Below are 25,426 nucleotides of genomic sequence, written 5' to 3'. Positions count from 1 at the left end.
AAACTTGGTGATACCACCCTGGGCTCATCCCAAAGCCCTTCTCTCCCAAATCCTGTATCAGGGCCACAGGCACCAGCACCCAAGCTCCACGTTTTTCTTACCTCTTGAGGCAGCTCCAGTTTTGACCGGTCATCCAGGCCATTGGAATGCAAGCCCATCAGGTATGGCACAGGAGCATCTAAGAAATGTAGGAGAGAAGCTGGGAGAATAGGAACATAGACATGCTGCCACTGGAAAGGAAACATGAGAGCTGTAATTGTCTCCGCCACAGTCATCAGTCTCTGGTAATCTAGGTCAAAAACAAAACACACACAAAACCAGTCAAAAACAAGGTACTTGCTTCTCAAATAGTAAGTTAAAATCTTCAACACAATTTCACATTTAGAAAGGCACAGGATAAACTTCAGCAAGGGTATGCTCAGAGTATGATTCCCTTGTGGGTATCAGAGAGACAACCCAGAGACCTCAATGGGCCACAAGCTGAAGTATACCCCCACACACACAGGTCCATGCTAGTAATAAAGTTTAATATAGAAATACAATTTAGAAAAAAAGAAATACAATAGGTATCATAAATAGTACCTTGCTCCGAATACTAAACCAGAATGTTAAGTAGATTCTCTTCAGTAGAAGGAGAATGGGGAAGTGGAAGAAAAAGAAAAGGAACAGTGGTCTAGTCTCTGTTCAGCATGAATGTCAAAACACCTCATTTACCACTCACATGTCTGCATTCTACAAGGAGCTGATGTGAACTTTGCCTTCAAGATCAAGCCCAAAGAACCTTCAAGCATGCAGAGGCTGGTTTTCCACACTAGCCAAGTCTGCCTTCCACCTGGCAACCTTTCTTGAATGGTAACAGCATGAAAGTGTCATTTTAACACTTTGATAAAAAGCTCCCCTAGAACCTGAAAGACCCAGAAGATTGACTTTCATTACTCAAAACTCTTATTCTAGGTCAGAGAGCATATCTTGGAAGAGAAGCTTGTGCTCAAAGCTTAGCTTTTCTTCAGAATGCAATTTCTAGACTTGTTTTATTTTTAAAATGAGTAAAAAATACATCAGCAAAGCCAATACAATAGATTGAGATTTAACACATTACTATTTACAAATGGTATGATGGCTTCAGACACTTAAAGACAAAGTAGGAACATCAATTTTAAAATCATATGAGTAATATCCTCCTGGAATGGCTGATTTCAAATGAGTTTTCACAGGAGCTAAACAGTTTTATGCACTAAAAACTCAGCCCACCATTTAAGCAAATCCCAGCTTGGTTCATAAATGAGTAATAAATAACAAAAAGCTTTCCAGAGAATGAAGAAGAATGAGTAGGAAGTGAGCAGAAGCTGATATATATCAACTAGGTTTTAGCAAAGCAGCCTTTGTGCTCACCAGTAAAACTTTGGAGCAGCTTACCACCTTGCTCCTGGCTAAGCATGACCTGGAAATAGTTTTTTTTTTAACTAGTAATGCAAATAAATAAAAATTGATGACTAAAACTTCATCATCTCAAACATTTTGAGTACACTCTAAGGAAGTGCCTCACGCTTCTTCGGGGAAAGCTAAGGCATTTGATAGATAATAGGTAAGTGATGTAAAACAATCAGTGGGTAAAACTGAGCTCAGAGATTTGGTCATCAATAATGATTTTTAAAAAAATACAACTGATTTAGCAGAAGGAGAAAAGAGCGCAAGCTTTTTCTATTCACTAAAATCAGGAACAGACTGATAAGAGTTCAAGAAGAAAGTCGATCTCATTTTTCACTGTGCCCCACAAAGCACATTCCCATATTAAAGACTATTTGGTGAGGACCCTCTCCCAATTGAAGCAACAACAAAAATATTTCCCAAATTACAAAAAACAATTAAAAAAATAAAAACTCTTTCAAGGATTAAATAGATAATCTATATAGCCTTTCAGAAAAAGTATTTACTCCAACGTGAGAGTAAGCAACAACTGAGGAACAAAATTTAGGCCACTGCAAGTTCTATCTTCAGCCTCTTCTGAGATAGCTCAGTTCCATGGGCACCTGTACAACTTTGCTTGTTATCTTTCTGTTGAAATCTTCCTGCTCTATGACTATTCTAACAATTATTATTAAGAAGAATTCTAATGGTTCTCTAGGCGAGGCCTCAGTTTTTGTATCTTTCACCTCTCTTTTCTAGATATGAATGCCTGTAAATAATCTACTAAGAGCAATAATCTTGAGAATCTCAGAGATGATAAGAATATACTTTAAAATTCAAACTTAAGATGATCAAAAGAATGTAAAGGTGTGGGAGAAAACCTCCAAGAGATATTTAAAGCTGAAGGTCCCAACACTGGCACTTAAACACACATTTTGAATAAATATTACACTGAATAATTTCTCCCCCCGTTTCAGTGTACACACACATATAGACACACACCATTTCTGGGTTTTTTTTTAAAAAGACAGGAAGGAGCAAGGCCTTTCCAATCATGTGAAAACCAAAAAGCTGCTTCTTTTACCGAAAGTCAATAAAGCAGGTGCTACTCCTTTACGTGGCTGGCATTCCTGACAGGTCTGCTCAGAGACAAGAACATCTCATAGGGGTCCAACAGACACTGAGTAAAGGAGTCCCTGAAATGCCTTCCTCATGAGGCTTCCTGGACACTGGACTGCTTGCTCCTTATAGTGTACCTAGTTACAGTGTCAGGGAACATCTATCTACTCTCTAATCATGAAACAGGGCATGCTGAAGTCTGAAGGAAGGGGCTTCCTCTGCTCCATAAAAGCAGGCTTTTCAATAGCACAGACATCTAGTTCTGGTTTTTCCCTACTCTTCAGGATGAGTCTAATCCAGTATCTGAAACTCGGCCCACTTATTTCTGCTAGAGTGGGTAACCTTATTCGCCTCAGATTGAAATCCCTGAAGAATTCCCTGTGATGCACTTGAAAGTGTGCTATTCTTAGAAACAAAACACTTTAGGGGATGAGAAATCATCTCCTCTTTCAAGGCTAAACTGCTTTCCATTTATACGGTTTGGTTTTACAGATACTAGAAACTTGGAATTTTATGGCCTCTCTGGTCTGAGTTGTGGACTTCGTTTTCCCTACATTTTTGTATTTTAAGAAAGCAACAACTCATCTTGAAGGATGGCCTAATAAACCATGCCTCCGGGATCCATCAACCCGTGGTACCCACACTAGGATGCTGACCTCCCAGAGCTGTAAGCAACAGCACAAAATCCATTTCTATACACCAGTACAAACGATAAAATCAGTACCTCCTTTGCCATTGCCTGTCTCTGTGCTCATCATTCCAAGGAGGTGAAACTAATAAATAGGAAACAGATGAAGGTCATCTGCATCCAAAGAGTTTTAGCCAATCAAAATCAACTGGAAACACTTCAGCTCGAGGCAACTCTGGGTTTTCTCACAGCTCCCATAATGCTGTAATGAGCAATTACTTTGAACAAAAGGAGATAATGCAAAGCATACTGGGATTACAACCACTTCTGAGTGGTGAAGAGAGAATAATCAGCACATTCTTATGACTTCTCTCTGTGCAGAGAAAGACATTAGACTTGGGATCACTTTACAGATAAGTTCACTCCTAAAACAAACTACAGGGAAGTTCCTGCAAATCAGAAATTGAATTAGAAACTGTCCTTGCATACTCACAGTTCTGTGAAAATTGTATGAACAAGGATGTTTCTCATGCAATCTTTGTTCTTAGGAAACAACCCAATCTATGTCCTGATATCTCCAAGATAAACTGTTAAATGAAAGAAGGTATAAAACAATGATTAGTATGCTCCCATCTGTGTTGTTTTTAAAAGGTATACATGCTGTATATGCAAGGAAACAGGAAACAGTGATAAGTCTTAACACGTCACTGTACATACACCCTTTTGTAATATTTTAAATTTCTACCATATGACTGAAATGCTTTTTTTCCAAGTTTTACTTTAATATACCATATGTATATCAAAATGTATATAATTTAAAGAATATTATAATTAATACATGTGCAACACAACATTAAAAATAGTGGATTATATAAAAGTATTTAGGAGGAGGGCATGAAAAAAAATCAAGAGATTATTTCACAAGGGTAGGATTTTAGATCAAAAAGAAAGGGAAACAGGGACTTCCCTGGTAGTGCAGTGGTTAAGAATCCGCCTGCCAATGCAGGGGACATGGGTTCGATTCCTGGTCTGGGAAGACCCCACATGCCGCGGAGCAACTAAGCCCGTGCGCCACAACTACTGAAGCCCGCATGCCTAGAGCCCGTGCTCCGCAACAAGAGAAGCCACCGCAATGAGAGGCCCACACATCACAACGAAGAGTAGCCTCTGCTCACCACAACTAGAGAAAGCCCGCACAGCCAAAAAAAAAAAACATAAGGGAAACATTCAATTCTCTCTGCACTGTTTGTCCACACATTATTTATTTGTTTTAAAAAACTATTATTTCATTAGGGATGCACAAGAAACTTGATCTCCGGCTACCACAGGAAGGAGAGAGGAAGGAGATTTCATTTTATTCCCTTTAAAATTGTTTTGATTGCATGCCTTGAGTTTGCATTACTTTTGCAAAAAAAACAAAAAAACTAATGCAAGGTTATGTATAAAATAAGCTACAAGGATACATTGTATAACATGGGGAATATAGCCAATATTTTATAATATGTTTAAATGGGGTATAACCTTTAAAAATTGTGAGTCACTATATTGTACACCTGTAACTTACATACTATTGTACATCAACTATACTTCAATTAAAAATTAATTAAAAATACTAATTATGCATTTGTTTCCAAGCTTGTCTGCACTAGTTGAACTTATTACTGGGTTGTATAATTTAAACAAATATTATGTAAATAAATGGTAAGATATGAGGACAAAAAACAAGAACTGTTTCTCTGAAAACAAAATTAAATGCTTTAAAAAGACTCAGCAAAGCAAAGTCACTAAAAATACAGCAATTGAATTAGGCATATCACTTAAGTGCAAAAATCTTGGGAAAACTAGCATCTACTATGGTTCTTTTGCAAGGTCCTTTAAAAGTTCTCGCTCCACTTTAAAAACTGGAAAACTCAGTGAATGAATTATGGGTGAGATTTATGCAAGAGAAACAATGCAGACCCCTGATTAGTGGATCCATAATCAAAGAAAATGCACAGACATTTCATCAAAAGATTGGTGATTATACAGTCATATGGTTTAAATTAAAATGTTTAAGGGATGTATATATCCTTTTAGGATTCCCAAACTTACGTGACTTTTTCAATTATCGAATTCACTACGCTACTAAATCACTTCAGATAAAGAACTTCTGCTCTCTGTATAATTTTAAAACAACCACTAAAATATATGCTATTAAAGAAAAACTCTCTCTATAGGGACCAAAGAACAAATATTATCCAGTAGTAAATAAAATGATCTACACATATCTTAAAAAAAAAGATTTTCCCTAAATAACACCTCTTTTCTATTCAGAAGGCAGGACATGTAGTGGGCAACACCAACTCTGAGCGCTGATGGCATGTTTTTCGAGGGCCAGAGAGATTTCCATCCACATGAGTCCTCTGAATCATAAATAAAAATTACTTCAAGAAAACCAACCTGAACTGTTTCAAGTACTCTATTAACAATAGAGAACACAATCTACATCCAATAAAAGGCAATCCACTGCATTTTAGCCTCAGCCATGCTCAGCAATGCCCAGGAAGTTTTCGGAAAAAGTTTTTTTTAACTGTGCTAAGCATGACTTTTAGGTCCTGAGTTCAATTTGATTCTACACACACACCTTCTCAACTGCCTTCAAATCTCTTAAAATCATTATGTATAGAATAACCCATATTCTGGGAAATATAAGAAGGAGCACTGAAGGAAAAAATGTTACCTACCATATTTCTGGTTTTAATCCTCCTTTTCTCACCTTTAAACATCCCCAACTGCATCATAGGTATTAAAATGTCACTGCACATTTTAATACCCTATCTGGTTTGGTTTCTCCTCTGTTCTGGTCTAAACCAGACAGTCTTCACTACTCAACCAAGTCTCTGTTTCAAAGTACAGTTGACCTTTGAACAACAGGGGGGTTAGGGGTGCCTACCACCCACACAGTTGAAAACCCGCATATAACTTTACAGGCGGCCCTCTGTATCCACGGTTCCACATCCAAGGATTCAACTAACCATGGATCATGTAGTCCTATAGTACATATTTATTGAAAAAGATCCACATATAAGTAGATCCGTGCAGTTCAAACCCATGTTGTTCAAGGGTCAACTGTTTCGCCCAGCTCCAGTCAAGAAACAGTAACTAAAAAAGCAACAAGAATTGTACAACTCTATACTTCACTCAGAGACACAAATCTGAAACATCATTATTTTAAACAAGTTGCAAAGTAAAACCTGAGGAATCACATTTTAGTCAACAGACGCTTTTGTTCAGTCTGCAGTGTTCAACAAGAACGTTGTTACCAACGTTTAAAAATCAAAAATTTCATGTAAAAAATCTGGGTCCTCATGAGCTTCCCTGGTGGCGCAGTGGTTGAGAGTCCGCCTGCCGATGCAGGGGACGAAGGTTCGTGCCCCGGTCCGGGAAGATCCCACATGCCGCGGAGCGGCTGGGCCCGTGAGCCATGGCCGCTGAGCCTGCACGTCCGGAGCCTGTACTCCACAATGGGGGAGGCCACAACAGTGAGAGGCCCGCGTACAGAAAAAAAAAAAAAAAAAAAAAAAATCTGGGTCCTCATGAAAAATTGGAAGACCTAGTAACATTAGGCCAGCATTTCCACAAGGAATTAATTGGAGCTAACTAGTGGCTGTCCACTTTAGACGGGGTACATGCTCTTCAATTCAACATAGTCTCCATTACTTCACCTTCAGAATCCAACCATATCATACCACTTCGCTGTTACCTCCCTAGTCAGAGACAACATAATCTCTCACTTAGATTGTTAAAATGGCCTCCTAACTAACATTATTCAGACTCTGCCCATGGACCAAATCTGGGACATCTGACCATCAAAATAATTAATCATAGTAATGGCCTATATAACCTACTGAATAAAATAAAAATCTGTGAGTCCATACGATAATAAACAAACAAGGGAGAATGAAATGTTCTTCCTCACAGTAAAATGCAACCATCCTGGTAACTGGTTCAGACTAGAATCATCAATGGATGTTAAAGCTATTAGGCAAAATTTTGAAGAGAAACAGTATATTTACAGGGTTTCTCCCACAAATTACTTCTTAATTACAAAGGGAAAAATGATAACTTTCCAGTTAAGAAGCTCAGCAGACATCGTCTTAACCAAGTGATCAAATTAACATTACCAAAAATGGGACAAATGAACACCATGTGCCTCCTATGATGATAAACAGACATTATGTGCCTCTAGATACAATGCACTGAGAGAACCACAACATCACTTCTGTGATATTGCAGCCAAAAATTTATAACCTGAATCTAGTCATGAGGAAACATCAGACAAACTGAAATTGAGGGACATTCTACAAAATACCTTGCCTGTACTCTTCAAAAATGTCAGTCATTAAAGACATGAGGAATTTACTACTAAAAGCAATGCATGTTACTGGACTAAATCCTGGACCAGGAATTTTTTTAAAAAATTATCATTCACTTTTATGTGAAATCTAAAAAATAAAACAAACTAGAGATTATTAAAAAAAAGGAAGAGACTCACAGATATAGAGAAGAAACAAGTGGTTACCAGAGGGGAGAAGGAAGAGGGGGAGAGGCAATATAGGGGAGTAGAGGATTAAGAGGCAAAAACTACTATGTATAAAATATGCTACAAGGGGGACTTCCCTGGTGGCACAGTGGTTGGGAATCTGCCTGCCAGTGCAGGGGACACGGGTTCGGGCCCTGGTCCAGGAGGATCCCACATGCCGCGGAGCGGCTGGGCCCGTGCGCCACAACTGCTAGGCCTGCGCTCTGGAGCCCGCAGGCCATGGTTGCTGAAGCCCGTGTGCCGGGAGCCTGTGCTCCGCAGCGAGAGAAGCCACCACAGTGAGAGGTCCGCGCACCACAACGAAGAGTAGCCCCTGCTTGCCGCAACCAGAGAAAGCCCGCGCGCAACAATGAAGACCCGACACAGCCATATAAATAAATTTAAAATAAATAAATAAGCTACGAGGATTTACTGTACAACACAGGGCACCCAATATTTTATAATAACTATAAATGGAATATAACCTTTAAAAACTGTGAATCACTATGTTGCACACCTGAAACATATAATATTGTGTATCAACCATACCTCAATTTTTAAAAATTTATCATAACAGACATTATTGGACAATGGTAAAACCTGAATACAGTATTGTTATTTTATCAATGTTAGATTTCCTAAATTTATTAATCATACTATGGTTATGTAAAAAATATGTTCTTGTTCTTATGAAATAAAAGCTGAAGTATTGAGGAGTCAAGGAACATGGAGTCTACAATGACTCTCAATGGTTCAGTTATGTTCACACACACACAGAGATACAGTGGGAATGATAAAACAAATGTGGCTAAATGTTAATAACTGGTGTATTGTGGGAGAGTGTACAAGAGTTCTTTGAACATTTCTTACAACTCTTCTATAAGCTGGGAATTATTTCAAAACAAAAAGTCAAAACTCTTAAAACCTCCAATGACTAAGCATCTCAGAGCAACAAAGTCCTTACAATGGCCTACAGGACTCTGTACAATTTGGCCTCCTGTTAAGTCTCTAACACTATCTGCTACTACACTCCTGCTCTCTCACACCATGATATCTACCAGGCTTCCTCAATGTTCTTGAACATACCAATCACATTTTTGTCTCAGAACCTTTCTACTTCCTGTGCCCTTTGCCTGGAATACTTTTCCTAGACATTAACATGAGTTGCTCACAGAGGCCTAACATAATCACTCTATTAAATATTGGAATTTCCCTTCCCCCAATACTATCTTCCTTCCTGTTTTATTTTTCTCCACAGACCTTATTACCACCTTACATACTACATATTTTATTTATTTATTTAATCACCTCTCAAAAAAAAAAAAAAGGTTGGGGGGGGAAATTCCCTGGCAGTCCAGTGGTTAAGACTCGGCGCTTTCACTGCCAGGGCCCAGGTTCAATCCTTGCTCGGGGAACTAAGATCCCGCAAGCCATGAGGCCAAAAAAAAAAAAAAAATCACCTCTCTTTCCCCACTGAAATATAAGTTCTATTATAGCAGGGATTTTTATCTATTTTGTCCACCCTGAATCTCTAGCCCCTAGAATAACTCCTGGCACACAGCAGATTCTGAATAAACATGTACTGAATGAATGAATTTTATGTTACTTATCTGGCTCCTTTAATAAACATTTGTTTCCTTCTGCTCTATTTTACTGTTTTGTCCAAATCTCCTGCTCACCATCACTTAACCTCTCATTTATAAAAACAATTCAGTTATAACAAACAAACAACAGAAAAAAGCAACACATCCTCATTTTCTCAAATATATTTTCTCAAATATAGGAAGGATCATCGTTATTGTCAGGCTGAGGAAGGGGCAGAAATAACTCTGCAGAGTGATTGATAGAACAAAACTGATGGAAAGTCAATTTCCCATGACCATCAACTCCTGCCTCCTCTTTTCAGCATCTATCAGACGTCAGGAGGCAGGGTTCCCCTCCCAGACTGGAGTGCCCAGCAAAAGGCCACGATGATAGCCAATTAGAAATGGTAGACCTCTCATGTTCCATTAATTTGCCATCCAGCACCTACCTGCAAAAGATCTGAGTTTTGCTCAAACTGTAACAGCCCTTGTCCTTTACAGTCAGCCCTACTGTATCTGATATGGAAAGAAGAGAGGCCCTATGAAGGGAGAGAGCTCTAGCAAGCACTGACTTACGCTGTGAGTAGAGCAGGATTTGAAACTCCAGAAGGGCACAAGTAAAAAGTTGAAACACATTCTCCACCCCAAGCAGTTCAAAGACCTCTTTGACAGGAAAGTCGAATAAGGGAAGCTCATTGGTACTTGGTCTCTGGCAGACAATTGGCCCATAGACCCCAGAAAACTTCAAGGACCGGCCAGGAGGTGGGAGTGGCACCTCGTAGAGTACATTGTATATGTAGCTCTCTAGGGGCAGTGGAGGGGGCTGAGGTGAAGTGACTGCCTGGTGAAGTTGTTCCAGCACACTCCGACATGCTTTCATGAAGGACATGGGCGTGATGAGGCAAATGCACTTAGAGACGTAGAGCGTATCCCGGCTAATGTCGTAGGAGTTGAAGCGCTGCAGCTTGGTCCCAGGAGTGCCTTCACCATCCTCCATGTCACTGTGGTCTCGGCCATAAGCAAGGGGAGCATGGAGGACATCATACTCAGCATTATGCATGTGGTAGAGGGTCTGCATTGCACTGCAGATCTGCTTGCTAGTCACCTCCTCATAAAATGTGAGGGAAAACCCAAATGTCCGAGAGCCATCCTCCCTTGTGATAATAAAGGCATGGAACTGAGGCTCCCTGGGATCAGCCTGGGTCTTGAATGCCAGCCCTTTGGGCATGCATAGCTGCAAAAGACACAAGGAAACAACTGGTGAGAACACTCACTGCTTATCCTCTTCTCAGAACACCATCACTACTTATTTACTTAAAGAGCACCTACTGTGCTGGGTGCCTGGGATATAAGACCAACACAGCAAAATATCTGCCCTAAAGACCTCCCATTCTAAGACACACAAGTAACTAAAATTATAATGCATTTATCAAGGCTATACAGAAATATACACAAAGTGCTAGAGGAACAAAGAACAAACAACTCAGTCTCAGCCTTCATCAGAAAAGGCTTCAGAGATGAGCTTATGCTAGGATTCATCAGGTAGATAAGAGAAAGAAGGGTATTTCGGGGGCATGAAGAAAATGCACAAAGGAGGTAAAAGAAAACTTGGAGAATTTAGGTAGGTGGTTAAGCATGACAGCATGTATTAGGAGATGATGCTAGAAATATATCTAAAAACCAGACAGATGCAACTTCATACCTAAAAATAAACAAAGTTTTAGATTCTATCAGCTCACAAGATTCTGTCATCAATAAAATCTTCTCTTTTCATAGAAAAAAAAAAAGGGTGTTCATTTCATGTAATGCAAGGAGATGACATAATTAGGATAAAGATGCACTTTTTTCACTTTAACTCAGATGGGTTATATAAAGAAACTTGGGTAGCTAATCTAACTGACCTGAATCAATCAGTTTCCATTTTCCACTTTTCCACAAACCTGGCTAAGGAACTAAGAGGAGCCTGGGTTAACAAGTACAAGGAGCTATATTATGGTATATCCATTACCCTTGAACTTGACTTCTCAAAGCCTAAGTGTTTCTAGAATATAGTATGTTAAAAGGAAATAAGCACTGGACTAGGAGTCAAAAAACTTGAGGCTCTCTACAATTCAGTTTCCTCCCCTGTGAAATGAAGATAATACAGTTTACTCTGCAATGAAGATAATACAGTTTACTCTGCATACTTCACAGGGTTATTGCATGCATCAAACAAGATCATCCTCAAAAAGCTATTAAAAAGTAACAGAGGCAGTACAAAGATATGGTTAAGAGCAGAGTTCTGGAAACAGACTATGGTATTTAAGCTTGCTCAACTGCTCCTTAGCCATTATGACCTTGAACACATTACTTAACCTCTCTGGATCTTAGTTTCCTCACCCATAAAATATGTGTCTGTGTCTGTGTGTGTTTACTTAATATTATCTACATAAGGGGTATTGTGAGGATTAAATGAGTTAATTCATGTATAATACTTATCACAGTGCCTAGCACAAAGTGAATACTCAACAAACGTTAGCTTATTCATGGTAGTATTCGTCTACAAATTTAAAATGCTGCCCTATCTAAAATTATAATAAAACAAAAACACCCATTTCTATCATATTACTCAGATATATACAATACAGATGAAAACTGCTTTAAACCTCACTTATTGTGTAAAATCAATGCTATATGCAACCAATAGCTCAATCTCACAAAAAAAGTTCACTGACCCAATACTATGTATTTGTCTGACTCAACAGAAGCACCTTGTGACTTTTGGTATATCTGATATATTCCAAATATTTGATATAGTGATCAAAATGCAGAATCACAAACAATATGCATGTAAGAAGTTACTGATACTTGGTGGAACCACTGCTACCATAGTCTGAACTCACAATCCTACTGTGAATTACTCTGTAAATTATCTGACACTTATAGCTAACAAATACTAACCATTCCCACTGCATCTTGGTCAAAGGGATTCCAGTCCACATTCTCAGGATATCGTGCAAGGACCTTAGACTTGAATGTTCGTCTCAATGGTGTCTGCTCAAAATTTTCTCCTGCAAGAAAAAGAATGAAGCAAGTCATCTCCACAAAGTCCCCTGAAACCACAGGTTATGAATATCTGAGCTTGGTAGTCCAGCAAGGTACAGAAATGAAGGCAAAAGGGTTAGTATGCCAACCATCTAAGAACAGGAAAGGTATTATAGTTATTAGATCAGTAAGAAGCTGGAAAAGTTTAGCACGGTTAATACTGGACACTGTTAGCTACCCTGGCTTTTCTTTAAAATGAAATCATTACTACAATCTTCTTGGGAGGAGAGGGGAGAAAGCACAAGGAAAGATGAAGGATTATATCCATCATTTTTTTTTCCCTAAAAGCTACATTTCCTTTGCTTAAAGTCAACTAATAACATCATAAAAGCATAAATTATTTTAAATTCAAAATAAAGTATGCATTTCTATGATCTCTGAAAAAATACAAAGGGGATTAAAAAATTCAAGAACATTAAGAAAGCAGATTTCAGGATAAATCCAATGAGCTATTTTGTCAATTGAGAATCATTTGAAATTTCTGAAATTCTCCTTTGTTTCCCCCTTCCCCCTCCTAAAAACATTAGAGCATACTGAAATAAGAACACTGAAGAGAAAAGAGGAAGAATCAAAGAACCCACCACCTAGAGGGATACAAATATGAAAAAATCTATTGGTCGAAAAAGGCATAAGAAAGTTAGGTCAAAGGGTACAAAATGCCACTGGAGAGACTTATATAAGAGCCACCAGAATGCTTTAGGTGTTCTCAATTTTGTTTTGTTTTTACCTTCAGTTGTACTTGAAATGAAAGAGCTGGCACCATCCCTGGCTTTAGAAGCCTGTATGTACTGGCATAATGCTATATGATAAATGAAATAACATAGTATTACAATAAAGCAATGTTATTCAAATTTTTTTGACCATGACCCCAGTATGAAACAAAGTTTATATCATGAAGCAATAAACACACACATGATATATATTAATATATATAAATTTACTTAAAACAAAAATTTCACCAAAAAAATACCCTTACTATATGGAATGTGTTCTCATAATTTCTACTCTATATCATTAAAACCAAAAAGGCTAACTGCAGACCTACTAATGGTCACGATTCACAGTTTGAAAAACACTACAAAATAGTATAATGGGATGAAGAGCTCAACAGGTATTAAATTACTATAAAGCCACTAGTGCTTTTTCTAAAAGTATACCACCCAAATATTGCTTTTCCCAAGGGATTAGGGAGAAGGGAACAAATTAAATGCACCTAAATATTTTGAACAAATAAATTTAGTAGGCATCATGGAAAAATATGTGGGAAGCATGATCAAGGACAATTCAATTGAATTCTATATCTATTTACTGAGTAATCATGTTATACAAGGGCCTTAGGTACTGTGGAGGATAGAGATGAACCAGATGAAACACCCATCCTCAAAGACCTTTCCATTAAATGTATAGGAAAAATAACATACACAAATAACAATTTCCCAGGAAGGTTATTATCTGGGAGGCTCAAGCTTATGTGGTCTATCCATTCAGAGCACACTTGCACAGGATCCTGTTCACAGGCTCTAGTTGATAGAATACATTCTGTTCCAACTAAAGTTTTTATAAGTTGGCTTAGAACCCAAAGGGGCTAGTGATTATTAAGGAAGATGCACTCCTCACCAACACAAGACTGGGATGAACCTAAAGTCAGATAGTCCTTCACTCTAAATCATCCCAGAGGCACCTTGAAAGTTTAAAACAGAGTTTATATTATATTACTTCTAAGGCACCTGTTCCAGAAACTAATAATGATTCCAGTCAGAGAGTTATTGCTTTTAACAATTAAAACCTTCACTTCCATTTTATCCACCAGGTTTTGTCCACCATCATCATCAGAAGCCCACTTATTCATAATTTTCAACTTCTGACCCAACCTTCTTTCTGTTAGTAAAGCAAGTTCCACAACTCAATTCCTCTAATTTCTAATCCCTTCTTCCAAATTGATTTTTCTGAAACTCTTTTCTAGCAAATTTCATCTCTCAAAATACATTTCATAATCCTCACTAAATAAAATTGGCAAAATCAGCCGGCAGCTGGTAATACCAGTAGCAACAAAGCCCTACAGCTACGTTGAGCTAGTCTCAGAGTTTTCACTAACACCTGCAAAGAGTGCAAAGAGCCCACCCATGGCAAGCCTGCACTCACTGTAGAAAGTAATTAAACAACAAGCAGCTGACATAAGATCTTGTCTACAGTCTGACATTCTCAGAATGTATTTTTAAACTGCATTCAGTTCTGAGAGAAGATAACTATTTCTTCCTCCTAAGCTTCTTTATTTTTAATTGTCAGTTTGCTCATTTCTTCCTTAGTAGGCTAGAAAATCCCCTCAGTAAAAACCACGAAATATTTGAACATATACAGGAATCACAGCAGTTAGCAATGTCCTATATGGAAGCCTTTAGAGAAAGATGTTTTCCTAAGATGGCTACAAGGTGCCCCCTAAGACATGAAGAGCATTCAAAGGATGGAACAGGGGACTATTTAGGGGGAGAATTTTAAACAACCAGTGAGATGTAGAATGGAGCCAGAAGTAAACATGATGAGCTGACCTGGAGTGTAGACAAAGAGGTGGGGGAAGCTATGAATCACAGGGAGAACTGGCCTTCAGATCCTCTGTCCCCACCACTACCTCTCTACCTCCTGCTCCTTCTTTAAACAAGCTGAGTAAAGAAGTCTTGTTAAAGAGTCAGGTTCTGAGTAAAGGCACAGAAGAGAGTGCCAATCTCAGACAAAAGTCCTTCTGTGTATTAGACTGGACCAGTAGCAGGAACATAGTCTTTTCACTGCAAGGGGAAAGAAGATGTATAAAGAAGAGGTATGAAGGCCCTGAGAATAATCGTTGTTCATTATAATCACCCTATGAAGTGTCAGAAAGTAATAGAGGAAGGAGATCACAAACCTAAAATCTTTTTGTTAAAACAATTCAATCTAAAAAAAAAAAAAAAAAAACAATTCAATCTCTCATCATTTACTGAGGGCTGAGTTTTTTGAGAATAAGCAATGGAGACTTATTGCCTCAGGAACATCTACATAGCCCCACCTCCTGAAACCTACACATGTGTCACAGGTCCCATAAATCCTCAATTATTTAGACCTTTGGAAATTCAGACAATATCAGGAATATGACATCACAACAACTACTGTCCTATTGTCCTAGAAACAACAACTAATTATTTGCCCAACACAAATGTCAGCAGGTTTGAATATCAAAACTAAGGCCCAATTCTAACGGCAACTTAAAAATTAGTCAACTAGGTATCAGTCTGTCTTTGTGAATTTGCTCCCTGGAAAGTACAGTTCAGATAAAATCACGACAGATTTTTTTTAAAGCCTGCATGCCTTATAAGGACTTCTAATAGGTTCTTTGTTTACTTGTTCTGCTCTGGCCAGGCCAGAAACAAACTGGTATTTGTATTGCTATTAGCCTGTTGGTACTAGCTTGATTTGAATAACCCTGAATGAGGGATGCTTATGCTGAGAAGCTTCAAAGGAACCCCTAAACTCTCTGAAATAATTTACAAATTTTTGTATGAAGACATTTGCATTTTTCTGGGGAGAGAACACAATTTCTATCAGATCTCAAAGGATCTCATGACTCGAAAAAGTTAAAAACCACAGCTCCAAATGTTTATCCTAATTTGGGCAGAAATATTTTGACCACTTAAAGGTTAACCTAAATGGGCAGGTTTTCATACAATCTAAAATAAAATACACATACTACTAAATAACTGCTTTCTAGGTTGATGATGACCCAAATTAAAACCATTATTTTTTCCTTTCTTATCATGAGACACCTATGTTGATTGTTTCATACATACATGTCAACAAGTTAAAAAAGAAAAAAAATATCCTCAAAACTTCTGTCTGAAGTCCTCTGTAAGGTCATCAGAAAATGTTCAACAAGATCTCCAAGTTGTACATTTATATTAAATTTATTACATCTGTGTTTTTAAATGGTAGAGCAGATATGAAAAGGTAGGTACCCAAACAGCTACCTGAGAAAGACCCAATATGGTTAAATCTCAACCTGGTTTATGTTGAACCACACAAAGCTTCTCCAGATCACAGTGCTAGCTTAGATTCAAGCACAATAAAAGTAACCATCATTTCCTGGGAAACTGTTTATGGGACACATCTGTTATATCTACATCTTGGGTTAGATATACCAAATAAAATGAATATTTCAATTTCTAAACCTATCAGTAATCAGAGTTTGGATACACTAAAGGAGTTTTACATAAAATTTGAAGTTAAAAAAAAAAAAAAACGGACTTCCCTGGTGGCGCAGTGGTTAAGGGCCTGGGTTCGATCCCTGGTCAGGGAACTAGATCCCACGTGCATGCCGCAACTAAGAGCTCGCATGCCGCAACTAAGGAGCCCGCCAGCCACAACTAAGGAGCACACATGCTGCAACTAAGGGCCTGCACAACCAAATAAATAAATTAAATAAATATTAAAGAAAAAAAGAGCTAAGGACATTTTTATATCTGGTCCCTTGGAGGAGATAGGGAGGATAATATAAATATCTGTGAAACTGAAACAAAACACACAAAAAACAACAAAAACTGACTTTGTCAACAGAATAATTTATATCTAGTTTGATGGAAGTTCTGCTTCCAGCGAGACCAACTCTCTGGCAGATAACTATGAACTCTGGACAAAATATAAAAAACAACTACCTGAAGGTACTAGAAATGAAAAGCAGGCAGATTATGAACGCAGATGGAGGGTCAACTCTTAGAAAAAGGTAACAACACTGGATAAATGTCCCCTTTTCATGGCTTTTGGCTAGGCAGGTCCCAGTCTATGCCATGAGAGGTGGCTAAAATTCGGATAAAAATCCATAGTTATACTAGCTTAAGGAACCGGAGGACAGAATTTAAAGGCAACCACAACAGCTGGGAAGCAAGGGAAGGAAATTCCAGAGAGAGCCAGAGAGGGGGTGCCCCTAACTCTGTGTATAAACGCTGCTCAAATCTCTGGCTGATCCCTGAACCATGCGTGCATGGAACAGATCCCAAGCAGCTAGGTTAGGGCTAACAGAACTGAACTGAGATTTAAGCGGCCGCTCACTGCTGGGAAACAGAACAAACAAAATTCAATGTTTTTGGAGGAAGGTGACAGAATCCAGAGTCTCTACAACATATCGTACATAATGTCAAGGACACAATCTAAAATTGTTCAGCATATAAAAAAACAGAAAAACATGACCCATTCTCAAGAGAAGAGTCAATCAAAAGTAAACGACTTTGCATTGATCCAAATATTGGGATTAGCAGACAAGGATTTAAAACAGCAATGTTCATAATGAATGAAAAGACAGAACAACGAAATAGACACTATAATTAAGTGGATGGGCTTAACAGCAGATTGGAGATGCAGAAGAATTAATGAACTTAAAAACAGGTCAACCAAAAAATAACCAATCTGAAGAACAGAGAGAAAAAAGATTAGTGAGAGAAAGGGGGTCGGGGGTGGGGGGGACCCAAAGTTATGTGGGGCAGCAAGTCTAACATACATATAATTGGAGCCCCAAAGGAAAGGAGAGCAAATGAGGCAAAAAAGAATATTTGAAGAAATAATGATCAAAATTTTCCCAATTTGGTAAAAGATATAAATTTACAGAGTCAAGAAGCTCAGCTGAATCCCAAGCAGGATAAATACCAAGAAAATCATATGCAGTCAAATTTTTGAAAAAAAAGAGAGAAAAAATTTTAAGGAGAAAATCTTGAATGGAGCCAGAGGGGAAAAAAATACATTAAAGAAGAAAAAATTATTGAAATTACTACTGCCTTTTTAACAGAAACAATGGAGATTAGAAGACACGGAACAACACCTTACAAGCACTAAAAAAAAAGAAAAAAAAAGGCCTTGTCAACCTAGAATTCTATAAACAAACAAAAATCCTTCAAAAATGAAGGCAAAATTAAAACAACTGCAAGTAAAGCAAAACTAAGAGAATTCATTGCTGCAGACCTGCACTACAAGAGTAAGAAGAGCCCATCCCAATAGGTTACATGCTGTATGATTCCATTTATATAACATTCTTGAAATGACAAAATTATAGAAACGAACAGGTTAGTGGTTGCCAAAGGTCAGGGACGGGGGGAGGGTGGCTATAAAAAGGCAGCCCTAAGAATTCTTGTGGTGATGGAACTATTCTGTATCCTGACTATATCAATGTCAGTATCTTGGTTGTGACAGTATACTATAGTTTTTTAAGATGTTACCATTGGGTAAAGAGTACAGGGTAATCTCCCTGTATTATTTCTTACAACAGCTTATGAATCTACAATTATGTCAAATAAAAAGTTTAATGTATTTAAAAAGTATATTTTTAATTTTTAAAAAGTGTTTTAATGTTTTTAACAACCTGCCAAAGTTTTAAAGCAGAGGCTGCAGGCAACACAATTGAAGCATTCAAAGCTATACCTTGGACAGAGCTCTTTGAAGGCAGCTTAACTATCCCTCTCTCCAGGCCCAAGACAGAAGTGTCACATAAACTGCCTCACCTCACCACATCAACAGCAATCCTACAAGGTCTAGTTCACATTATCTACAGCAAGAATGATGAAATTTTTTCCTCTGGGAATGGATATAACCAGGTTATTATGCTATCCTTTGCATACTGGCATCCTGGGATGTCCTACAATTGATCCCGTTAGTGTCACTGGCCATCAATTCAGTGCTACTCATGCTATAATCAATTTCCTTCCTGCATTAAAAGACATCACTGTATTTCTCCTATTACAAACGTTTCCGAAACTGACTGCACATCAGAATAGTATCACTACCAACTCATACTTGGGTTTTCAGTTCACATTGAAAACCAGCTGGTTTTATCTTCATTTGTTGCCCCAGCATTTCAATTCTGCTTGTCTTCTAGATAATTTCTGAACCCCTGTACAAATCAGAGATCATCTTCTGTCATCTTTGACTAAGAGGGCACAATGTAGTAAGAAAAGGGAATGCAAATTTCTAACTAAATTAACCTTGTTATTACTTTTAGATGACTACTTCATTAATATCAGCACTTTTTAAATAGAGACAGCTTTAAAACACACAGTAAGACTAGCAAGCAGAGTTCTGGTAGCTAAAGAAAGCCATCTTACACTGCCCTCATCACTGTCTTCTTCCTCTCTTGTACACATACAATCGAGGTAAATTCACAGCTCCTGCAGCATAAAGTGAAGAAGGTAAACTGCTCCTTGAAGAAACAGCCTATACCTTGGCCCACATCACCAAGATGACTGTGGTGCTCAGGAGTCAGACACTTACAAACAAATATCCAGAATGTAGATAGTGAGCTGCCCCCACCCTGGACAAGCCACAAGGCCTCTTCTAAGGCACTATCTAACCCAGGAAAGCTATTTACCAGGCTTTTCAATGAAAGAGCAATAGAAACCATCTGTTACTCCTATGTGTTCCCCTGAGGAAGATTTGTTCACTTTCTTTCTCAACATATTTTCTTTGTCAGATAACTTTAGATTTGTGTATACAGCCACTACTTTTATTGATGCTTTGCCTCTTGCTTGATATCATCCAGGCACCACACCTAGTCCAACTCATGAACCTAGTATTCCTAAAATGGCTGAACTTCTCATGTACCTGATTTTAACAAGAGACTGAGATTTGAGAACCTATCCAGAGATGACTGCTCCAAACCATAGCTAAGACAGAACTTTGGTAGCAAGACATCAAGTGTAGACACTGCCTCCCTTTCAGCCCAGCTGAATACCCTGCAGGGCACACATTTGTTGAGCTAACATCTTGAACTAAGATATGTAATTTGCTGTGTTTAGTGGGGAAAGCAAAAAGCTCTCAAATTCACGGTCTATCAGACCAGTTTAACGAACCCAGTCCTGTGAGATGGAAATACACATACTGTTCTAAATAGAGTGAGGGCTCCCAGAGGCTTTACGTGTGTATACACAGGCACTTTTCTCTATAAGCTGGGCCCTCTGGAAAACTGGGCTTAGGCAAACCCACTGGACTGGAATCTCTAAGTAAGAAATAGCAGAGGACAAATATGAGCGATGGTCCCCACGCTCTCCTCAATACCAAATTTTAAAATAAGCAGCCTAAATTAAGTGTAAACAACTAGCCTGGAAGGGAGGAGAGAGGGTCAAGGTCCCACCTTGGCTACTAATTGTATGATCCTAAACAACTTACTGAGTTTTGTGGGTCTCACTTTCCTCAACTGAAAGATTAAGAAGCAGAGAACTAGTTGGTGATCCGTAAAGGTTTTTCCAGCTCGATCATTCCATGACTTAATGACTGCTGGGCCTACAGTCTGACCAAGCGTGGAAATTCTACCTTTCAAATTGTGAGCTCTAGGCATGCGTTAGTTCTCCCTCTACTGCCTGTCTCTTCCCAAAATCCCACTAAAACAGTAGTAGAGGTGGGGAAGCATAAACCTATAGAATGAAAGTGAAGATAATAGCAACAAAATTTTAGAAGCTGGGAAGCAGATGGATGAATCATTACTGACAGTAGACTTGAGAAAACTGAGATACAACATAACCTCCAAAAAGCTCAGGAACTTGTAGCATCAGGTACTTATGAAGTAGGGATTATGATGGGGCTAAAAACAGAAGAATTGATTGAAAGTCTATTTAAGAACCAGCTGGCATCAGCTCATGAATAAACAAAATGTTGTGTAACTACACAATGGAACATTATTCAGCCATAAAAAGAAATGAAGTACTGTTACATCCCGCAACACAAATGAACCTTGAAGACATTATGCTAAGTTAAAGAAGCCAGACACAAAAGGCCACATGCTGTATAATTTCATGTATATGAAATGCCCACAATAGGCATATTTACAGAAACAAAAAGTGGTTGCCAGGGGACTAACTGCTAATAGGTATGCAGTTTCCTTTTGGGATGATGGAAATGTTCTGGAACTAGATAGTGTGATGGCTGCACAACACAGTGAATACACTAAAAACCACTGAAGTGTACACTTCAAAATGCCACATTTATGTTACATGAATTATATCTCAATTTTGAACCAGCTGGACCACCCAGCCCACCCCACCCCACCCCATACATTTTTCACTCCATCTGGCCTCCTCCATTCAAGAAGAAAACAAAGTTTATTCTTTACAATGGATAAATAAAAGAATGAGTGGGGAGGGCAAATGGGTGATGGTGGTCAAAAGCTACAAACTTCCAGTTATAAGATAAATAAGTCTTGGGGCTGTAATGTACAGCATGGTGACTATAGTTAACAATACTGTATTGTATATCTAAAAGCTGCTAAGAGAGTAAATCTTGAAAGTTCTCATCACAAGAAAAAAAAAACTTATAGCTATGGTGATAGATATTAACTAGACATTATGTAATCATTTCACAATATATACATATATCATTGTTGTACACCTAAAACAATACATTGCTATATGTCAATTATATCTCAATTAAAAATAAAAAAAGAAGGGACTTCCCTAGCAGTCCAGTGGTTAAGACTCCACGCTCCCATTGCAGAGGGCATGGGTTCAATCCCTGGTTGGGGAACTAAGATCCCACATGCCGCACACTGCAGCCAAAAAAAATAAATTAAAAATAAGAAGAAGAAGAATGGGTGTCTATACTTGGGATTGTACAGTTATCAAGCATTAACAGCTGAGAAACCACAGACATAGCTGAGAGCAAGGGTATCATTCTAAAAATAGGGAAATAAGAGAAGATTTACATACTGAACATTGAGACCCTCAGTGCTCTTCCACTACTTGGCTCTCAGAAAGTTAGCAGCTAGGATTATGCCCTCAAGGCAGAGACCTGAAGGAGCATTTTATGTAAACCCGACCAGCACAAGAAAAAAGACCTAGAGATACTGATGGTACAGGGGAAAAACTACATAGCCAAATCATTCCATAGTGAACCTCTCAGTAACCAAATCCCACCTATGAACACAGAGATCCCAATCAGCTTCTTGGTGCATTATTTTTTTTAATTTATTTTTTTAATTAACTAATTTATTTATTTATGGCTGTGTTGGGTCTTCGTTGCGGTGCACGGGCTTCTCATTGTCGTGGCTTCTCTTGTTGCAAAGCACCGGGTCTAGGTGCGCAGGCTTCAGTAGCTGTGGCACGTGGGCTCAGTAGTTGTGGCCCACGGGCTTGGTTGCTCTGCAGCATGTGGGATCTTCCCAGACCAGGGCTTGAACCCGTGTCCCCTGCATTGGCAGGCAGACTCTTAACCACTGCGCCACCAGGGAAGCCCCTTGGTGCATTATTCTTAGATGTAATGCATAGCCAGAGATCATGAGGTGGAAAATAACTCCCCACTCCTTAAGGATGGGCTGCTCATAGGAAAAATCTGACAAACGCTACCAAATCTGACAAACACTGGAAAAATCTGACAAACACTATCAGGAGATCAAGATAAACATGAACAATGATAAGTCATGTTGAGAGTATGTATGTATTCCTGATATAATATGATGAAAATGACACTTTACCTCTGTAGTCTTCCTCTCAAAAAACCATAACCCCGGTCTAATCATGAAGAAAAACATCACACACATCCCGATTGAGGGACATTCTACAAAACAGCTGACCAATATTCTTCAAAACTGCTGAAGTCATCAAAAAGAAAACAAGCATGAGAAAAGGTTACAGCTAAAAGAAGCCTAAACAAACATAACGACTATTTATAATATGGTATCCTGAATGGGGAATACTGGACAGAAAGAGAGTTATGCAAAAACTAAGAAAATATGAATAAAGTATGGAGTCAGTCCACTAAGTCTAATATCCAAATAATAGAATCCCATAAAGAGAGAACAGAGAAAATAAAGGGGAAGCTCTTATCAACAAAATAATTCAATAAAATTTCCCAGAAATGAAGGGCATGAATTCCCAAATTCACAAGTACACTCCAACGATCCAGCACAGTGGATGAAAACAGACCCACACTTTAATTATAATAATGTATCAATATTGGCTCACTAATTGTGACAAATGTACCATATTGAATGTTAAGATACTACTATTGGGGAAACTGCATGTGGGGTATATAGGAACTTCCTGCACTATCTTCACAACTTTTCTATAAATGTAAATCTATTCTAAAACAGTTTATTTAAAAGATTTTAAAAATTATATCCCATTTAAACAAAATGTCCAGAATAAGCAAATCAAAGACAGAAAATACATTTGTAGTTGCCTACAGTGGGGGGATATGGACTTCATGGTATGTAAATTATATCTCAATAAAGTTGTTTTTAAAAAAAATAAAAAGACAAACAACAACAAGCTTGTGGAAATTTAAAAGGTCTCTGCCAAAACTAAAATTAACCAAGAAAGATGTATATATGGGATGTGCAGCAAACTGGATCTATCACAAGAGAAGTATCACAAAGTATAACTCCAAGATAAAGGGACAACCTAAGGTACTAGCTGTGCAATAGGCCTAGCAAGCCAAGATTTCAAATGATCCAGATTGAGCTAGAGCAAGGATCCATAGTTTGTGTAAGATTCTCAAAGGGATCTGTGAACCAAAAACTACCATAAGCCACTGCTTCAAAGTATCCATTACAGGTTTCACCCAAGGGTCAAACCACAACATACTCCTATAACAAAAAGAATCTCTCAGATGTTGCAAATCTCAAAGAGAAGAAATATAGAGAGTAATGAAGATTAACACAGTTTTCCTAACTAGATATGATCATGTACAAATAAAAGGAAAGGAAACAGAGGCACAGTTAAAGCCCTCAAGAAGCCCTGTGAATGTGATTTCAGATGAAACTTGGTACCTTACCCTACAGAGCTTAAGACATCCTGAAGATAATGGTATTTTATTTAATTTTGTGATTTCTGTCCTACCTACCTCAAAAAATAAAATGACATGATAAGAAAAATCATATAAAAATTTTAAATCAGAAGAACATTAAAAGAAGCAAAAAATATAGATAAGTACCTATAACATAGATTTCCCATAAATTGCAAAAAAATGACAGTTTGCTTATAATATATATTTTTTACTGAAGTATAGTTGATTTACAATGTTTCAGGTATACAGCAAAGTGACTGTTATATATATCTACACATATACATACTTTTTCAGATTCTTTTCCATTACAGGTTATTACAAGATATTGAATATAGTTCCCTGTGCTATACAGTAAGTCTTTGTTGTTTATTTTATACATAGTAGTGTGTATCTGTTAATCCCAAATTCCCAATTTATCCCTCCCCCCACCCCCACCTTTTCCCCTTTGGTAACCATAAGTTTGTTTTCTATGTCTAGGAGTCCCTTTCTGTTTTGTAATTAAGTTCATTTGTATCATTTTTTAAGATTCCACATATAAGTGATATCATGGTATTTCTTTTTCAAAATTTTTATTTATTTATTTTTGGCTGCATTGGGGCTTTGTTGCTGCATGCAGGCTTTCTCTAGTTGCAGCGAGCACAGGCTACTCTTCGTTGCAGTGTGCGGGCTTCTCATTGCAGTGGCTTCTCTTGTTGTGGAGCATGGGCTCTAGGCACGTGGGCTTAGTAGTTGTGTCTTGCGGGCTCTAGAGCGCAGGCTCAGTTGTTGTGGCACTTGGGCTTCATTGCTCTGCAGCATGTAAGATCTTCCCAGACCAGGACTCAAACCCATATCCCCTGCATTGGCAGGCAGATTCTTAACCACTGCGCCACCAGGGAAGCCCATTGTATGGATATGTCTTTCCTTGTCTGACTGACTTCACCTAGTATGATAATCTCTATGTCCATCCATGTTGCTGCAAATGGCATTGTTTCATTCTTTTTTATGGCTATGATTCCATTGTGTGTATATACCACATCTTTTTTAACCATTTTTCTGTCAATGGACATTTACGTTGCCTCCATGTCTTGGCTATTGTAAACAGTGCTGCTATGAACACTGGGGTGCATTACAATATATTTTTAAGTAATTCAACACAGAAAAAATTATGGAAAGAAATACACAAAATATTAAACATGGTTATGTTACTTCTAGAAGGCTGGACTATGGGTGATTGCTATTTTTTTCTTTATGCTTTTATCTACTTTCTATATTGCCTACCTTGAG

The 25,426-nt window shown here is 38.1% G+C and overlaps 1 protein-coding gene across 2 annotated transcripts in view; it reads right to left on the bottom strand.

The window, feature by feature from the left end:
* Positions 1-25,426, bottom strand: part of DENND5A (DENN domain containing 5A) — a 108,323-nt gene that overhangs the window by 55,333 nt on the left and 27,564 nt on the right. For both annotated transcript variants that reach the window (XM_079928511.1, XM_079928510.1), the window contains exons 2-5: positions 13,110-13,181; positions 12,239-12,348; positions 9,875-10,532; positions 102-289 (exon numbers count right to left, since the gene is read on the bottom strand). In XM_079928511.1, the coding sequence (XP_079784637.1) occupies positions 102-289; positions 9,875-10,532; positions 12,239-12,348; positions 13,110-13,181 (1,028 nt within the window). The remainder of the gene's footprint in view (positions 1-101; positions 290-9,874; positions 10,533-12,238; positions 12,349-13,109; positions 13,182-25,426) is intronic.

The sequence above is a fragment of the Stenella coeruleoalba genome (genome assembly GCF_951394435.1).
Source record: "Stenella coeruleoalba genome assembly, chromosome: 8".
Lineage (NCBI taxonomy): Eukaryota > Metazoa > Chordata > Mammalia > Artiodactyla > Delphinidae > Stenella > Stenella coeruleoalba.
This window is presented reverse-complemented; position numbering and strand designations above follow the sequence as displayed.